Source organism: Garra rufa, chromosome 13 (assembly GCF_049309525.1).
Source record: "Garra rufa chromosome 13, GarRuf1.0, whole genome shotgun sequence".
Taxonomy (NCBI): domain Eukaryota; kingdom Metazoa; phylum Chordata; class Actinopteri; order Cypriniformes; family Cyprinidae; genus Garra; species Garra rufa.
This window is the reverse complement of record NC_133373.1, coordinates 7,012,360-7,028,282: the sequence shown is the minus strand read 5'-3', so window position 1 is coordinate 7,028,282 and position 15,923 is coordinate 7,012,360. Positions and strand designations below refer to the sequence as shown.

Genomic DNA, 15,923 nt, shown 5'->3' with positions numbered 1-15,923 from the left:
GTAATATTTTTACTGTATTTTTCATTTATCGAAAGTGACAGTAAAGACACCTATAGTCAATAAAATTTCTATTTCCTGAAAAAAAAAATGTTTTCAAGTTTCCACAAAAATATTAAGCTGCACAACTGTTTTCAAGACTGAGAATGAAAGTAAATGTTTATTGAGCAGCAAATCAGCATATTACAATTTCTGAAGGATCATATGATACTAAATATTGGAATAATGGCAGATGAAAATTCAGCTGTCATCACAGGAATAAGTACCATTTTGAATATTCAAATACAAAACAGTTTAAATTGCAATTATATTTCACAAAATTTAAATTTTTACTGTATTTTTGACCAAATAATTGCTTGAATGGTAGTACATATAGTTAGCGGCACTACACTTTTTCCTTAAAGGAGTAGTTCACTTCCAGAAAAAATTTACAGATAATTTACTCACAGCCTTGTCATCCAAAATGTTCATGTCCTTCGCTCTTCAGTCGCAAAGAAATTATGATTTTTGAGGAAAACATTTCAGGATTTCTCTCCATATAATAAACTTCTATGGTGCCCACAAGTCTGAACTTTCAAAACGGTCTCATCCCAAGTCGTCACATATTGACGTTTGGTCAGGACTCCTTGGCGTCGCATTTTGACGCCTTCAGCGTCATTTTTGGACGTGCAGGGTCCTCCACTCATAGACATAATAGAGATAGACGCCACATTGGCTGCTGGAAACGAGAAATGCGGCCGCCATCTTGGACTGTGGAATTGATTACATCGATCGCGTAGCAGCAGCAGAATTGAGAGAACATGCCTGAACACTGTGTAGGATATATTCCTGCTCCAATCGGCGGACCATCAAAACAGTCCTTTTTCAGGGTTTTTAGTGTGTGTGTGTGTGTGTGTGTGTGTGTGTGTGTGTTATATGTGTGTGAGTGAGAAAGAATGAAATACTCCAAGTAGATTCTAATGTAATATTCATATTCTGTTTCTTCAACTCATTAAAATACCTTTACCGTCACTATCTGTTTCGGCTTCTCTATCATATAGTGTGTGATTTGCAAAATTCCTATCATAGCCTACACCTCATATGGTTGCGCTTTTGTCCAAAGTGACATAAATACAAAACAATATAATACTTAAATTTAACAGGGAACAGATTGAGATGTTGGTCAGATTATAGCTAATAATAGCTAGAATAGCAAAAACACGTCAATTCACGTCAATAGCATAATGAAATAAACAATGAAAATTAGGGAAAACAGCAATAATAAACAATGTCAATTCAAGCAAAATATTAGTGATGTAACGTTTGCCGAAGCTTGTATCAAAAAAACGAAACATCTCACAGTGAAGCACTGTACCGGAGCTTGATTCGTTTTGCCATAACCATGTGACCTATGACGTCCGAAGCTTCGTTTTCGCACACAACCACGTGACTGCTTCATATTCTGATTCAAATAAGGCGTTTCAAGTGTCATTCGCTTTTTGTTAAGAATAAACATAATACGAATAAATATGTACATGTGTAGTTTTGTGCATGTTAATTTTGTAGTTATCCTTGCTTCACAAGCACTTCTAATTAATAATAATAATTAGTCAACTTAACAGTTAATTTACTTTGAACATATGCCTACACAGGGGCGTAGCAGCCAATTTAAAAGTGGGGGGGACAGTATGGTCATGTGACCCAAAGGTGATGTTCATACAGTATAATACATTCTGTTTACAAGAGCAACAAGATTTGAAGCTCATGGCAGACCCCCAAGAGATTCGCGCTGTGATTGGCTAAATGTTACTTCACTCAAATCTAAGTAACAAATCAGAGACCGGGGCGGAAATATTGGCGCTAGGTCAAAAAAAGTGCGGGGGACAGAATCACCTGTTTCTAAAAGTGAGGGGGACGTGTCCCCCCCCCCGTCCCCCCCGGTTGCTACGCCCCTGTGCCTACATAAACCATGCTTATACTTTTAGAATTTTATAAAAAAGTTTATTTACAGATTAATTCAATTAAAATTAAATTTTTATTCATTTTTTGTTTTTCTGACGGTTTTCGTAGCACAAATTGATGTATTTGATGAAACTGTCCAAAATCGCTTTGAGATCTGGGACGCAAAGGCAACTTTTTCCACCTTTGACCACAAGATGTCGTTAGTGTGCAACGTGTTGAAAAGCTTCGAGTAATGAACCTTTTTACAATACAGTTGAGGGGAAAGCCTCAGTGCTTCGAAAAGCTTCATTTTTCCATCAATACAAAATATAATAACAGCATGGTAAGACTACATTAAGGAGAATATCAGTATGAACAACAATGTCAAATTAATAAACAGCCAAATGAAAATAGAATAAAACTATACAAACCATAAAGCATTAGAAGTGCTTAATGAACTAAGTCCATGTTGTAAGTCTTTAGACCCTCTTAAAAGACCCAATACTATCACAGGAACGGAGATATTCATTATATTACTGTTAAGCGCACTATCAATATTAAAATACGCCAAACCATGTGTCATGTATCACAGCTATATTTATGACCTTTGCAGCAAAAAAAAAAAACGCGTGAAAATCAGTTCGGTATTCCGTGAGGTATGATTAATTAAATGCGTTGACAGCTCATTACACCTGCCAAACAGATTACACTGAGTGGAGTGGGTGACCGGTCCAAGATGGCGGCCCCACGTCTCGTCAGCGCCAGTAGGGAGTATCGGTCGATGCAGCGTCTACTCTCTAAATATGTCTATGCCTCCACTGCTTTAAATAAGAAACCCTTGGTGTCAATAAGCTGATGTGAAAGGCACTGTGAATTTTATCGTCATGATTAAATGATATATTTGGTAATAATATTGCCATTATTGCATATGTATTGGGGTGTGATTTTTCAATGCAAACAGTCACAACAGTTTTATTTATATTACACTATTTACACATTTACGAGCACGTAACCCAACCCCTGCCCCTAAACCTAACAATTTGTCAATAAAACACAGATATAACAGGCAGATACAACTACAGTCAAATCATATTTAAAAAATATGAATATTCCAAGTCTTCCGAGGCAAAACGATTAATTTGTGAGAGGAACAGACGCGATCGCCGTCTCCGTCTGCTGTAAAGCTCATCCTGTTTTGCCGCAGTCCGTGCGTGAATTCAAAAAATGCCGCCAGACAGCAGAACGTCAGCCTTGGTTGTGAAATTCTATTGGCTCTTGTGTGTCTCGTGACCGATTACGTCATGCTAATGCTCGGGTGTATCTTTTTGATTAAGAATGTGAGCACGCTAACGAAGTGGGATAATTTTTAGGGATTAAAACCTTAAGTATATAAACTCTACATTTTTTAGAAAATAACTAAACGTTTTGCTAGATAAGACCCTTCTTCTTCGGCTGGGATCGTTTAGAGCCTTTTGAAGCTGCATTTAAACTGCATTTTGGAAGTTCAAGAGGCACCATAGAAGTCCACTATATGGAGAGAAATCCTAAAATGTTTTCCTTAAAAAACTATTTCTTCACGACTGAAGAAACAAAGAAATGAACAACTTGGATGACAAGGGGGTGAGTTCATTATCTGTACATTTTTGTTCTGGAAATTACGGAGCCCCTAAGGGGACGTCAGAGTAAAAAAAATCTAAAGTTTAGTTTCATGTGCTCACTTGAAACTTTCATGTGCTCACGCGAAAACCTTCATGTACAGAATTTTTTTTTAAAGTTTAGTTTCATGTGCTCACGTGAAACTTTCACGTGCGCACGCGATAGTTTCACGTGCTCACGCGAAACTATAGGTGCGTTCGACTTCATGCTGCGCTGCGCAGACCGATCGGCGGCTGACTTGAAGTAGTGCATGCCGGTTAGAAATTTTGTCCGACTTGAACCGGCGCCGACGCCACGTGACGTTCACGTGTGGCATCAAAGTAACGCGAGAGCGTTTCGAGAACAGCCGGCTTGCTCAGCCAGCACAGCATTTCAGAAGGGACTGCACCAGGCTGTGATGACGTCACAGCTTATCATGATTGGCCACATTCACCACATGACGATGATCACGCGTGTTTCGTGCATAACAAATCAATTTGCATGCCATTTCGTAAATAGTTTACGATCTTTTGACTGCAGTACATTTTATTCCCTTAAATTATTTATATTGGATTTGTGCATAAGTTTATTATTGTACTTTTTTCATACAGACCACTTATAGTATTCAGCTGCATATTTAAGTAATATTTTTTATGGAATAACTAAAATGTCACAGACATTTAATGTAATGTGGTCAACACTGATTGATGCTGAAATCTGTAGTTGCTGCTTCACTTGCATGTGCTGCATTTCTTCCAACAAAAAAGGTATTTCTATAGCTTCCAATTCATCTGCAATAAAGTAGGCAAACGCCACGTGATCTGCCATGTTTGAGGGAGCAACGAGATCTCCAACTTGTCCGACTTGACGGCTCCGTTTTCAGCTCCTCCCCGACTGCTTTCGGCTAATCTCGCCGATCGGTCTGCGCAGCGCAGCATGAGCTCGAACACACCTTATAAGTTTCACGTGCGCACGCGATAGTTTCACGTGCGCACGCGATAGTTTCACGTGAGCACGCGAAACTAAACTTTATTTAATTTTTGCTCCACGTCCCCTTAGGCCGCAGGGCTATTCAATTGGCGGCCCGCCAATCATCTTCGTCCGGCCCGAGGGAGCAGCAGGTGGCTTGAATGGTTTTTGCACTAATTAGTTTGTCCACTAGGCGGCGGGCCAGCCAAAAAAGAAAAGCAAGAGAGCCAAGAACAACAACAATCTACCGGAGATCGCAACATCATCAATAGACGGCAGATTTGACAAGCGCTTGTAGGGCTCCAGACTGCGACCAAATGGTCGCATTTTTTCTGCCGGTGCGACTAAATTTTGTGAGCGGTCGCAATGGCGCGACCACCGCGTTATTCAACTCATAAGCGCTGCTATTTCTGTTTCATTTGAGAAACATTAAACGGCAAACGAAGCGAAAGAGAAACCAAAGCGCGCCACATTTAAGTTGCGCAGCGCGGACCGTTTATCAGCTCGGACCGCAACGCAAACACACTTGTCCAAGGTCAGAACAGCATCGGGAACCAAAGTTGATTTCGCGACACTGTTACTGCACAGTGCTGCGAGATCCAGTGAAAAGTGTTTGAATTCGCCCAGAATGAATTAAGGTTGCTGAAAGATCAGTGAGAATCATTCAAATTCTGCTCAGAATTCTGTTTTTGACAGCGCTGATGTACGCTATGTCAGACAACCAGAAGTCACACCAACTTAAGCAAAGTCGAATGTTATTACAGTATTCATTTCAGGGTTTGTACAACCTTTTGAGAGAGAAATTCAAGCACTTTTCAATGACTTTCAAGCATTTTGCACAACCATTTTAAGCACTTTAAAGCTCTTATGATCCAATTTGAATGTTATCTTGATGGCCAAAATATACTTTGTGGTAAACAAACACTTATGTAAAATTAAAAACATAAAATATCGATTATAACCAGTATATGGCAATAATAATCTGTCTATTTTATGCATATACAATTTATAGTTTATGTGAAGATTGTTTTAAAATCACCTAAATTAAAAGCTGTTATATGTTTCAGAGCCTATTAAATGTTGGGCTTTCAATTCTACTGTAATGTTGAATGGACATAATTAATATGTAAAACTGAGAGAAAATTCATTTAATAGAGTCACCAGTAGCAATATTGAAATCAATACTTCATTAATAATAGGCTACTTGGTAAAAAGATGCTATTAAACACATATTTAAAAATACTTTGTTGTTTCTACCTTAATTTGGAGGTTCATTGTGAAATTATGACAGTATAAATATATAAATATGCGATTATTCATGATTAATTACAAAAAAAAGTGGGATTTTTTTTTTTTTATTATTGATTGACAGACAGCACCTTAACCTTTTATAGATGTTGGTGTTGGTAATATTAGTTCATTTTAGTGAAAATGCATTTCAGTGTAATTGTATAGGCCCCCTAGAAAAAGATCGGGACGGCCCCCATCCCCTTGGCCCACTTCAAATTTCCAGTTCGATAATCCGGCCCTCAAATGGATCTAATTGAATAGCCCTGCCTTAGGGGCTCCGTAGGAAGTGATTTACTCCTTTAACTTTTAAAAGGTTAGTGCAACATTTTTGAATTGAACAAGACTGCAAATGAGTTTATGAGTCATATGGAGCAGTTTATAGTATTTTTTTGGCTTTTTTGGATCTCAGCATGTCTAGTCCCCGTCTATTTTTACTGGGTATATATAACAGTTTCTACAAATCTCATTTTGTGTTCCTCAGAAGAAAGTTTGTAATGACATTTTGTTTGGGGTTTTGTTTGTTTTACTATTCCTTGTTGTTGTTTGCAAATTCATTGCAATCTTCATCAGTAATAAAGAGGAGAGAAAGAAAAACAGAACAGTTAAACTTAAATTGATAGTTCACACAAAAATGAAAATTCTGTCATTAATTACTCGCCCTCTTGTCATTCCAAACCTGTAAGACCTTCATTAGAACACATACTAAGATACTTTTGATGATATCCAAGAGCTTTCTGACCCTGCATAGACAGCAATGCAACTAGCAAATTCAAGGCCCAGAAAGGTAGTAGAAACACTGATAAAATAGTCCAAATGGCATCAGTGGTTGCTTCATGGTATAGTCTTGTGAATGGCAGTGGAGACTGACACGGAAGAGAAGAAATAGCTGAATAAAGTTCTTTGCACACAAAAAGGTTTTCTCATAGTTTCATAACATTATGGTTAAACCACAGATGTCACGTGGTCTATTTTAACAAAGTCCTTACTACTTTTTTTGCCTTGAACGTAGTTGTTGCATTGCTGTCTATGCAGGGTCAAAAAGCTCTCGGATTTCATCCAAAATATCTAAATTTATGCTCTAAAGATGAACAAAGGTCTTACAGGTTTGGAATGACATTAGGGTGAGTAATTAATGATAGAATTTAAATTTTTTGGTTCAACTAACCCTTTAAGAGAGACAGGTGGTGGATACAGCTACCATGCAAAATGGAGAAACACAGCCCACAAATACATGGAAATCCATCAAACAGCAGAGCTGGACTGGCAACACAGCGATGCTGTAACAGAAAGACCAAAGAAGCCTGTACTTTCTGAGGGGGCTGTCAGAGACATTCTACCAATCTTCTAGGCAAGAAAAGAACATGGTGGTACACCTGGAGTCGGCTCACCAAGTAAACGCTCCCTACAGTAACTCTGCTGCCATTAGGAGGTACAAAGTGTCTTTTCCTGCACTCATCTGCATGTTACTCCAGGCGGTCACTGCAGTGAGAAGTAATGACATTGAACAACCAAGCATTCTTCTATTTTTGGAGCCATTAACATAATGCATTCATATCTTTCTGGGCATGCGATGCTATTGCATTGTATGTGTTTTTGCACTGTCTGCGTGGAAGCATGTTGGTGCACCTGCTTCGGGGTGAAAGGATGACTACAGGGAAAGTGGAAGAAGAAACAGATCCTATTAAGATAAACCTATATTTACACGGACTACGCCATTCTTAGTGCCTCTGATCTTTGTGAAAACGATTTTCTGTTGGCCACTATGGATCTGACGAATGTAAGGAAAACAGTCTATTTTCAGTCTAGATACACATTAGATAATACAAAACACAGCCAGCTCTGTGTTCTGGTAAACAGTGGTTAACACAAGGTAGCACTTTTATTACATCTGTGGCTTTCTAATCTGCATTCATATCTCCTCACAAGCTTTTCTGTTATCTTTTCTCTCTGGCACTAGTCTTATGATTCCCTTAATGGTATTTTTGTATATCTGTGATGTTTGGTTCTCTCAAAAGTTTCATTTTACCACACAAACTCTAGCTTCTAGCTTCCCTTTCATGGTTTATAGCTAAAGTATATGTTTGTACTCAGTCTCATTTATTTTAACTGTATTTTAACACCGTTTTGTTGTGTGTGTCTTTCTCTCTTTGAGAGTAAATGTAGCATGCCTGTACACCTTACAATGTGACAAAGTGTTACAAAAGAGCAAGCTGAGGATGGCCGGGGGCAGCCATGCTCAGACGAGCCGTGGTACATTGCATAAGCCCCATACGCAAATGAACACTTCTAAGGAGGTAAGGAAAAAGAAAAGAGAGAATATGTGAACACAAAAGTGTGAGAAAACGTATAGCATGGCGTACTGAAAATAACAACAACAATAAAACGCTAAATAAAATATATACACTACCAGTCAAAAGTTTTTGAACAGTAAGATTTTCAATGTTTTTAAAGAAGTCTTTTCTTTTCTTTTCCAAGCCTGAATTTATTTGATCCAAAGTACAGTAAAAGCAGTACAATTTTGAAATATTTTTACTATTTAAAATAACTGTTTTCTATTTGAAATATATTTTAAAATCTAATTTATTCCTGTGATTTCAAAGATGATTTTTTAGCATGATTACTTCACATTATCCTTCAGAAGTCATTCAAATATTTGGATTTGCTGCTCAAAAAAACTATAATTATTATTATGCTGAAAACAGCTGAGTAGATTTTTTCAGGTTTCTTTGATAAATAGAAAGGTCAGAAGAACAGCATTTATCTGAAACAGATATCTTTTGTAACATTATGAACATCTTTATCATCACTTTTGATCAATTTAAAGCATCCTTGCTAAATAAAACTATTAATTTCTATAATTTCTGGACTCCAAGCTTATGAAAAGATCTTTGGATGTTTCTATTCATCAAAGATTCCTGAATAAAAAAAAAAATACTTAACTGTTTTACATATTGATGATGGTAATAATCAAAATAAATAAATCAATGTTTTCTGAACAGCAAATCAGCTTATTAGTATGATTTCTGAAGGATCATGGGACACTGAAAACTGGAGCAATAATGCTGAAAATTTAGCTTTGATCACAGGAATAAATTCAAATTAAAAATATATTCAAATAGAAAGCTGTACTTGTTGCTTGTTGAGCAGAAGATACTTAAAAAAACATTAAATCTTACTGTTCAAAAACTTTTGACTGGTAGTGTATAATAAATAAATCATATAACTAAACATTACATATGCAATTTATTCTCATACTTGTCAGCCTTAAATGCTGGTAAAATATAGCTGTCCTCAATATCAAAAAGCGCTTCTGAAATCATTTAATTTCTCAGCCGGTGAGAACCCTCCTATCATTGATTAGCCAAATATCAAGCTGCCTACAAAAAGCTTCTCTAACACATTAAAACTCAGCCCAGTTGTTTCTCCTCTTACATAAGAAAATGGGACAAAAATATGCACTGATTTTGCTGTTCTAACAATATGTAAAGGTAAAAAGCTTTATGAAAGTTGACTTTGTTTACCCCCCAGCTGTGTGTCTCGGTTCTCCTAAGTGGGCTGGAAAAAACTCAAACAAACTCTGCTGTCCGCAAACAAAGGAGAAGACCTACAGGGAGGTGTTGGTTGTAAATGAGGGACAGAGACACAAAGCTTTAGAAACACCTACATCATTTCGACAGCTGCACTCATGAAAGGCTTCATTATTTTGAGGTGGACATGCTGCGTATGACGATATAAGAAGTATATGAAAAATAAATTGCTTGGACAATTTTAAAATCTTGCCTGAATTATGCTTAGAGATTGAATAATTTTTGGCTATTACATAATTGACAGTAATTCGGAGTTTTGAGCTTGGCTTATTACACCCTGTTCAACTTTCCTGCCACATGCAATTCAAAGCCGTTTTTTGAAGTCAAACCAAAGCATCTTTTCTACAAATATTTTTTTGATACCACTATCCTACTAACTTCATAAAGACGACATAAAAGACCTCCACTACCCTTCTAAAAACCCAACTGAGATCCTGCCAAACTCTCTCCAATTTATCCCACAATGCTCACATGCTTTATTAACCACCTGCACACTATTGGCTTATTATAGCTGCATAATCAGATTGAAAATAATTATCAGCTCTACAATTGTAAAATGTTTCGCAAGGAGATTTTTGGCGTGATACATTCTCGATTCTTCACTCCCAAATTTAAATTTGCATCACCAGTCTCAGCTGGAGCTGGCAGCTCATTGGCAACATATCAGCAGAAGCTTTAGATGCATTTTTAAATGCACCTTGGTGAAACTGTAGAAAGGAAGAAGAAGACACTAACCTAGCCTTTTAATTATTCTTGACAGGCTTCCTTGTTCTTTGACTTGTGCCTTGTACTGATGGCTAATAAAGTGTTCATTCATCCAGATACAGAATGCATGTACTTCCTTGTAAATTAGTTATTTAAAAAGCCCATGACAAGAAAATAAATGTAAATTTAAACGCAAGAATCAATTATCCAGCCTATTCAGACTTTGTCAGCACATTTGAATTAGTAATGGGATGAGGGGAGGCTGTCCAGAAACAATATGAGATATGCTGAACAACTTCATCTGCAGTGGAATTCGAAATTCTTTCACTCACAGCATCGCTTAAACATTAAATAATGATCACAGTGAGAAAAAAATAATAATAATGTGAAGCGTCAGATTTGCTAAAGAGTGTGTGGGAGATCCAGAGACCCTCAGAGGTCAGAGAGCTGCCCACGACAAATGTCAGGGCATGGTATTATGAGCTGAGAGAGTACCACATTATAAAAAAACACTCTTTCAGACACACAGTTCATTAGAAAGAACTGTCTGCTTTGAATGTATGCAAAAAAATACTCAAATGTATGTCTTCAACTTTTAAGTTTGTGTGTTTATGTGAAAGAGTGAAGAGATCTTATCAGCTTTTGTTACTGTAATCATGTGTGACCTCTGCTGGTGAGGTCCTTTTACACAAACTCATACCGAACCTGTGGCAGATTCACACGGAAAATGTATGTGACACAAAATGACTCTGCAATTCACGCCACAGGCGACAAGCCTTCCACACTCATGAGAAGATCCGCCACAAAACAGCCCAGAAAAACTGCATTATCTTTAAATCAACTTTTGCTTTTGTTATATTTGAAGATGATTCTAAAGCCTATTTGACTGTTTGGATACTAGTAATAAAAGTAATGATAATAATAGAAATAAAGAAAATGTCAAACATAAACTGTTAAAAAGTGATTAGATCATTTTTTAAATCTACAAAATATTTAAAAATTATTTATAATAGTCTCATATCCAATTAACAACAATAAACTTAAAGTAACCGTTTAAATGATTGGTTTAAAGTTCAACACAAGACGCTAGAAAGGTTGTTTGTGTGACTCTACAAAAAAAATCCACGCATTTTTTTTACAAGCATCAATTGACGCAAATAAACGTGAGATTCATCCCGACTGTAGGTTGTTGATGTCATAAAATAATCAAGCCTTACTGATGCATTAATACACTAATGCTGATAATGGATAGCAATGGTAGCAATAGCAATGTGTTGTTAACTGAGTCTAATTACTATTATTATAATAATGGAGCGGTCATGTTTAGCTCTCTCGGTTGTTTTTCTGTTTTGCAGATCTCACATTTGAATGTGTTTTATTAAGCACTCAATAAATATAGAAGAGTATTGAAGTGACTTTAGACGCGTCGTGTTTAAATATTTAATCTTACTTTAATAAGGAAAAAATTAGGTTTCCCATTTTACGGAAAGAAACTTACAAGATTCACTTTTACGCATAATTCCGAGCACAAAGTAAGAAAAAAAGAATAAGAGAAAGAGCTGAAACATATCTTGAGACATCATAAGACTTTCCCCCTTTGCTTTATCAGGTACTGCAATCTGAAGAAAGCGATCATCTTACTTACCACTTGAGCGACGGACAATATTTTCCAAAAAAGTGTTCTGTGGTGCCACCAGACCTCTTTTTCCCCCGTGCATTCTGCGGTCGGGCAACGTCGGACAGGCTCGCGGACTTGATGGAAGCTGGTCGTTAAAGTGATGCAGGCGGGATGGGAATCTATCGGTGGGATGGAGAAGATCATGGTAACGCTGCGCCGTGCCTGACTGGTATGGGTCCTTTGTACCACGGAGCGCTCGCAGTTCTGCAGGCTCCGCGCTCCCCTGGTTTGCGCCTGCGCACTCGCGGGCTGTAACAATTAAAAACTGACTGGCACAGGAATCTCAAGCGCGATGCCCGGTGCCATGGAGATAGTCACATGCAACAGATGGTGCCAATTGCGCGCGAATTAGTAACATTGAAACTTACGAGTTACTGAAGATGAAGGGAATGTCATCTTAAGTGAGCAAAAAGTGAATTGTACAAAAAAAGTGCTCTGTCACAAAAACAAATTCCTAGTAAACATACCTGGCAATAAAGCTCATTCTGATTCTGATTAAGTGAGTTACAAGGGGAATGTCAGAATTCAGGAAGGTTTGAGCCAGTCTTGATTACATCTGTTTTAACCCTTTAACTGTCACCCCCTTTTTGGAACATAAACGAGAAAGTGCACTATCCAAACTTAAATTGTTTTAATTTATGAAAACTTTTGAATACAAACTTCTGGAATCTTTATTGAGTGCAGATTATTGCAGAAGTGGAAATATGAAAGTATTAAAAAGTTAAAGAAGTTTAAATTTAGTATAAAGAAATTGCAATGATTATTTTCTATATTTTAAATAAAATAAGTATTTTACATAACAGGTTTTACTCTAAAATTTCTATAAACTTAAAGCCTTATGTCTAAATAAGTTATGTTCTAAATTTAAAGTTGATATAACAAAATTAATGTTTCTGTCAGATTTTATTCAGGGCGTTATTCCACAAATAGCCAACGGGTGACACCCAAACTCCATTTTGATGCATTTTTCTGTCACAAATGTCTAAATTTGTCTGTCAACATTACTTCTATCACAAAATAACCACCAAATATGGAATCTTGGGACTCAGACCCTTGCACGGATATGTATTTTGTCAAGATTATAAAAATTTTGATTGTAAAATACCATAATTCATTTTGTAAAATGATATTTGACACCACCCATTAAGGGGGAGGAGACCGGCAAAAGATTTTAAAGTACCATTTCTATTGTAAAAATGATTTCAGATGATGAATATTGAGGTTTTAAACTTTTAAATGATATATAATTAAATAGATGTGGTATAATGTCCTAAATAAAATCTCACAGAAACCCTAATTTTGTTATATCAACTTCAAATTTGGAACATAACTTATTTAGACATAAGGCTTTAATTTTACAGCAATTTTACAAATTGTAGTTAGTTGCTAATTACAGATTACATAAAAATTGTAGTTAGTAAAGTAATCTAGGTTACGAATTTTAAGTAATGCAATCTGATTACTTCTTAGATTACTTTTTTTTATCAGACAGATTTAAATTTGCCATCAAATGTACCATATTGATAGAAAAAAGTGAAAAATGAGAAATATATGAAATATTTTGATATCAGTATCATAAAATGCATTAAACATTAAATTAAACCAGGGTTTCCCAAACTGGGCATACTTTTTATTAAATAATAAAAATATAAAATAAAAATGATTTAAACCCCTGAACACTAAATATAAACATATTTTATTACCTGCATGTTAATGTGACCATTATCCAACAGAGAATATGCAAATGTGTTGGTAAATTATTGAAATGTTAACTTCCTCAAAGATATTTCAAGTATTTAAAATATTTTAAGGCTGACAAAAAATTATAATTTGGGAATTCCTGCATTACATGAATAAACATTAATTAAAATGATTAAAAACAATGACATTACACTGTGAAAGTCTTCCGGATTGTATTTTTTTTTTTTTTTTACATTTTCATACATTTGTGAATATAGTCTGAGCTAAATTGTACCTTTTTCTTTAATGAGTTGCGGTTCATCAGCCGTCATAGGGAAATAACGAGAAGAAAAACAATGTGCAGTAAATGGTTTACAGTAAATTGTTTGCATGACAAACCATTGTGCTCATAATTAAGATAATACATTAAAATACCATGGTAAGAAACACAATTTTGAAAGCAGCAAAACAAGCTGTTTTGTACAGCTAAAAAAAAAAAGCTGGATGCAGATGAGACCAGAAGCCAGACCAATAAAATCCATAAAGGGCCACGCCCACTTTTACCACAAGAAAAAGTTGGGTTCATCATGAATATTTTATAAAACTTTGTACTTTTAACATTTCACATGAATAAACTGAGGTTAACGTGTTGTCAGCATGAGCAGGGCCAGATTAACACTTTGTTGTACCCTGGGCAACAATATTCAAGGGCCCCATCATCACGACCCCAGGATCACCATAATATGGTCAAATATAGAATATATTACTGTAATATACAGTAAATATACTCAATACTTCAAATCCTAACTGTCATCATATTTTGATTTACAAATATTTAAATGCTCATAGAACTACAAATGCACTACTATGTCCCCTATCAAAGATATTCACTCACATATGATGCTATGAAAACAAAACACATCAGCATCTGTACAGTATAATCTGGTAAAATTGACCCACTACATTGAGAGGGAGGGAAGTATCCTCCATTTTCACAAAAAAATGAATAGCTAAGCAACCACTTCAAACCATTTGCCAGTAGCCAACGTTACTTTTTTTCCCGGTACTTTAGCCTACTTTGTTGTAAAAACGAAAACATTTATTTCAGTGAAAAATAAGTCCAAAACTCTCTATTTTAATATTTTGAAAAATCTTTTGCTTTTTTTTTTATGTGTTTTAATTTTTCTGATAATCAAATGAAAGCATAAACATTTATTTATTTTTAATCAAATGAAAAATAAACCCTTTTAATTTTTGGCAAACAAACAGAGGTTTACTGTTAAAATCAATACATGGAAGAAAAATGATATTCAGTTTAAAACGTTTAAATAATAATTGTAGTATTTTTTTCTACAATTAAGTGGTTAATCTTGTTGTAATATTTATTTTTTATCATATATATTGTTTTATGTAAATTATTTAAATAGGAATATATAAACACCTACATTATACTGTACAAAAGGAATACAAGACTAATATTGTTGTTACATGTTGAACCGTACTTTTATTTTGACAGGTTGCCGTGAAGTTTCTGTGTGTACAGTATGATATGATGCTAGTTTTCTTAAATGAAACGGTAAAAGTGACACTCACAGCAGTTTTGGAGATTGAGTTTATCTGTTCATGTGAGGTGCAAATGCAAAAAATTACCGTGAGCGTCACGCGTGCTTCAGTATGCGCATAGTAAAAAAAAAAAAGCGTCTCCACCATTCATATTAAAACGGGTCTTTTTGCATTTCAGTTTTCACATACACTAGTCCATATCGCGATTTGAATTAAGTGACAGACCAACTTTTGATTTATTAACCCAAAAATCGACGAATTCCGTGGTATCCCGCGCTATAGTAAATTCCGTTTTTATGAATGGAGCGCGCGATCCCGTCCGTGTTTTCGCGGAGGAGACATTGTAAACGCGCGACTATGTAGAGACAGAAATGACATGCCTTCGTGTAAATAAGATAAATAACATAAGGCAATTTATTTTGCTCGTGCCCTTGCTGTCCTGGGCCCTTTAGATGTCGTGGGCCCCTGGGCAATTGCCCAGTTGCCCGTATGGTTAATCCGGGTTTGAGCATGAGCATGTCCTCTTCGGAAAAAATAGGATCACTGATTAAATTAATGTGAAGGAAATAGGCTATATAAATTATTGAAATGTCAAAATGATTGAATTATCAATCAGGAAATCAATAGTAGCTAAAAAAAAAACGAATGAACGAATTTGTTGTAAGCTTGATGGTGTTTTAAATAAAGAAATGAACAAAAGAACAAACGAATGAACGAAAACCCAATTTATGCCATCCTTCCCGTGGCGCCATATTTTAGGAAATGCAGTGAGATTCGGGACGTCCTCCCGCCCCTCCTGTGCCGCTGAAGTCCCCTGTCTGAGTAGGCTGTGGACAGAGCCCCTATTGTTCCCAGCCCACTCCTTCCTAATATGGAATTCGCAAGGAAACCAATGATTT

The 15,923-nt window shown here is 36.0% G+C and overlaps 1 protein-coding gene across 1 annotated transcript in view; it reads right to left on the bottom strand.

The window, feature by feature from the left end:
- The window catches only part of kcnh5a (potassium voltage-gated channel, subfamily H (eag-related), member 5a), a 98,437-nt gene extending 86,616 nt beyond the window's left edge, over window positions 1-11,821 (bottom strand). The window contains 1 exon segment of the mRNA XM_073816640.1: window positions 11,749-11,821. Coding sequence (XP_073672741.1) covers window positions 11,749-11,821 — 73 coding nt within the window.
- Window positions 11,822-15,923: the final 4,102 nt, after the last annotated feature.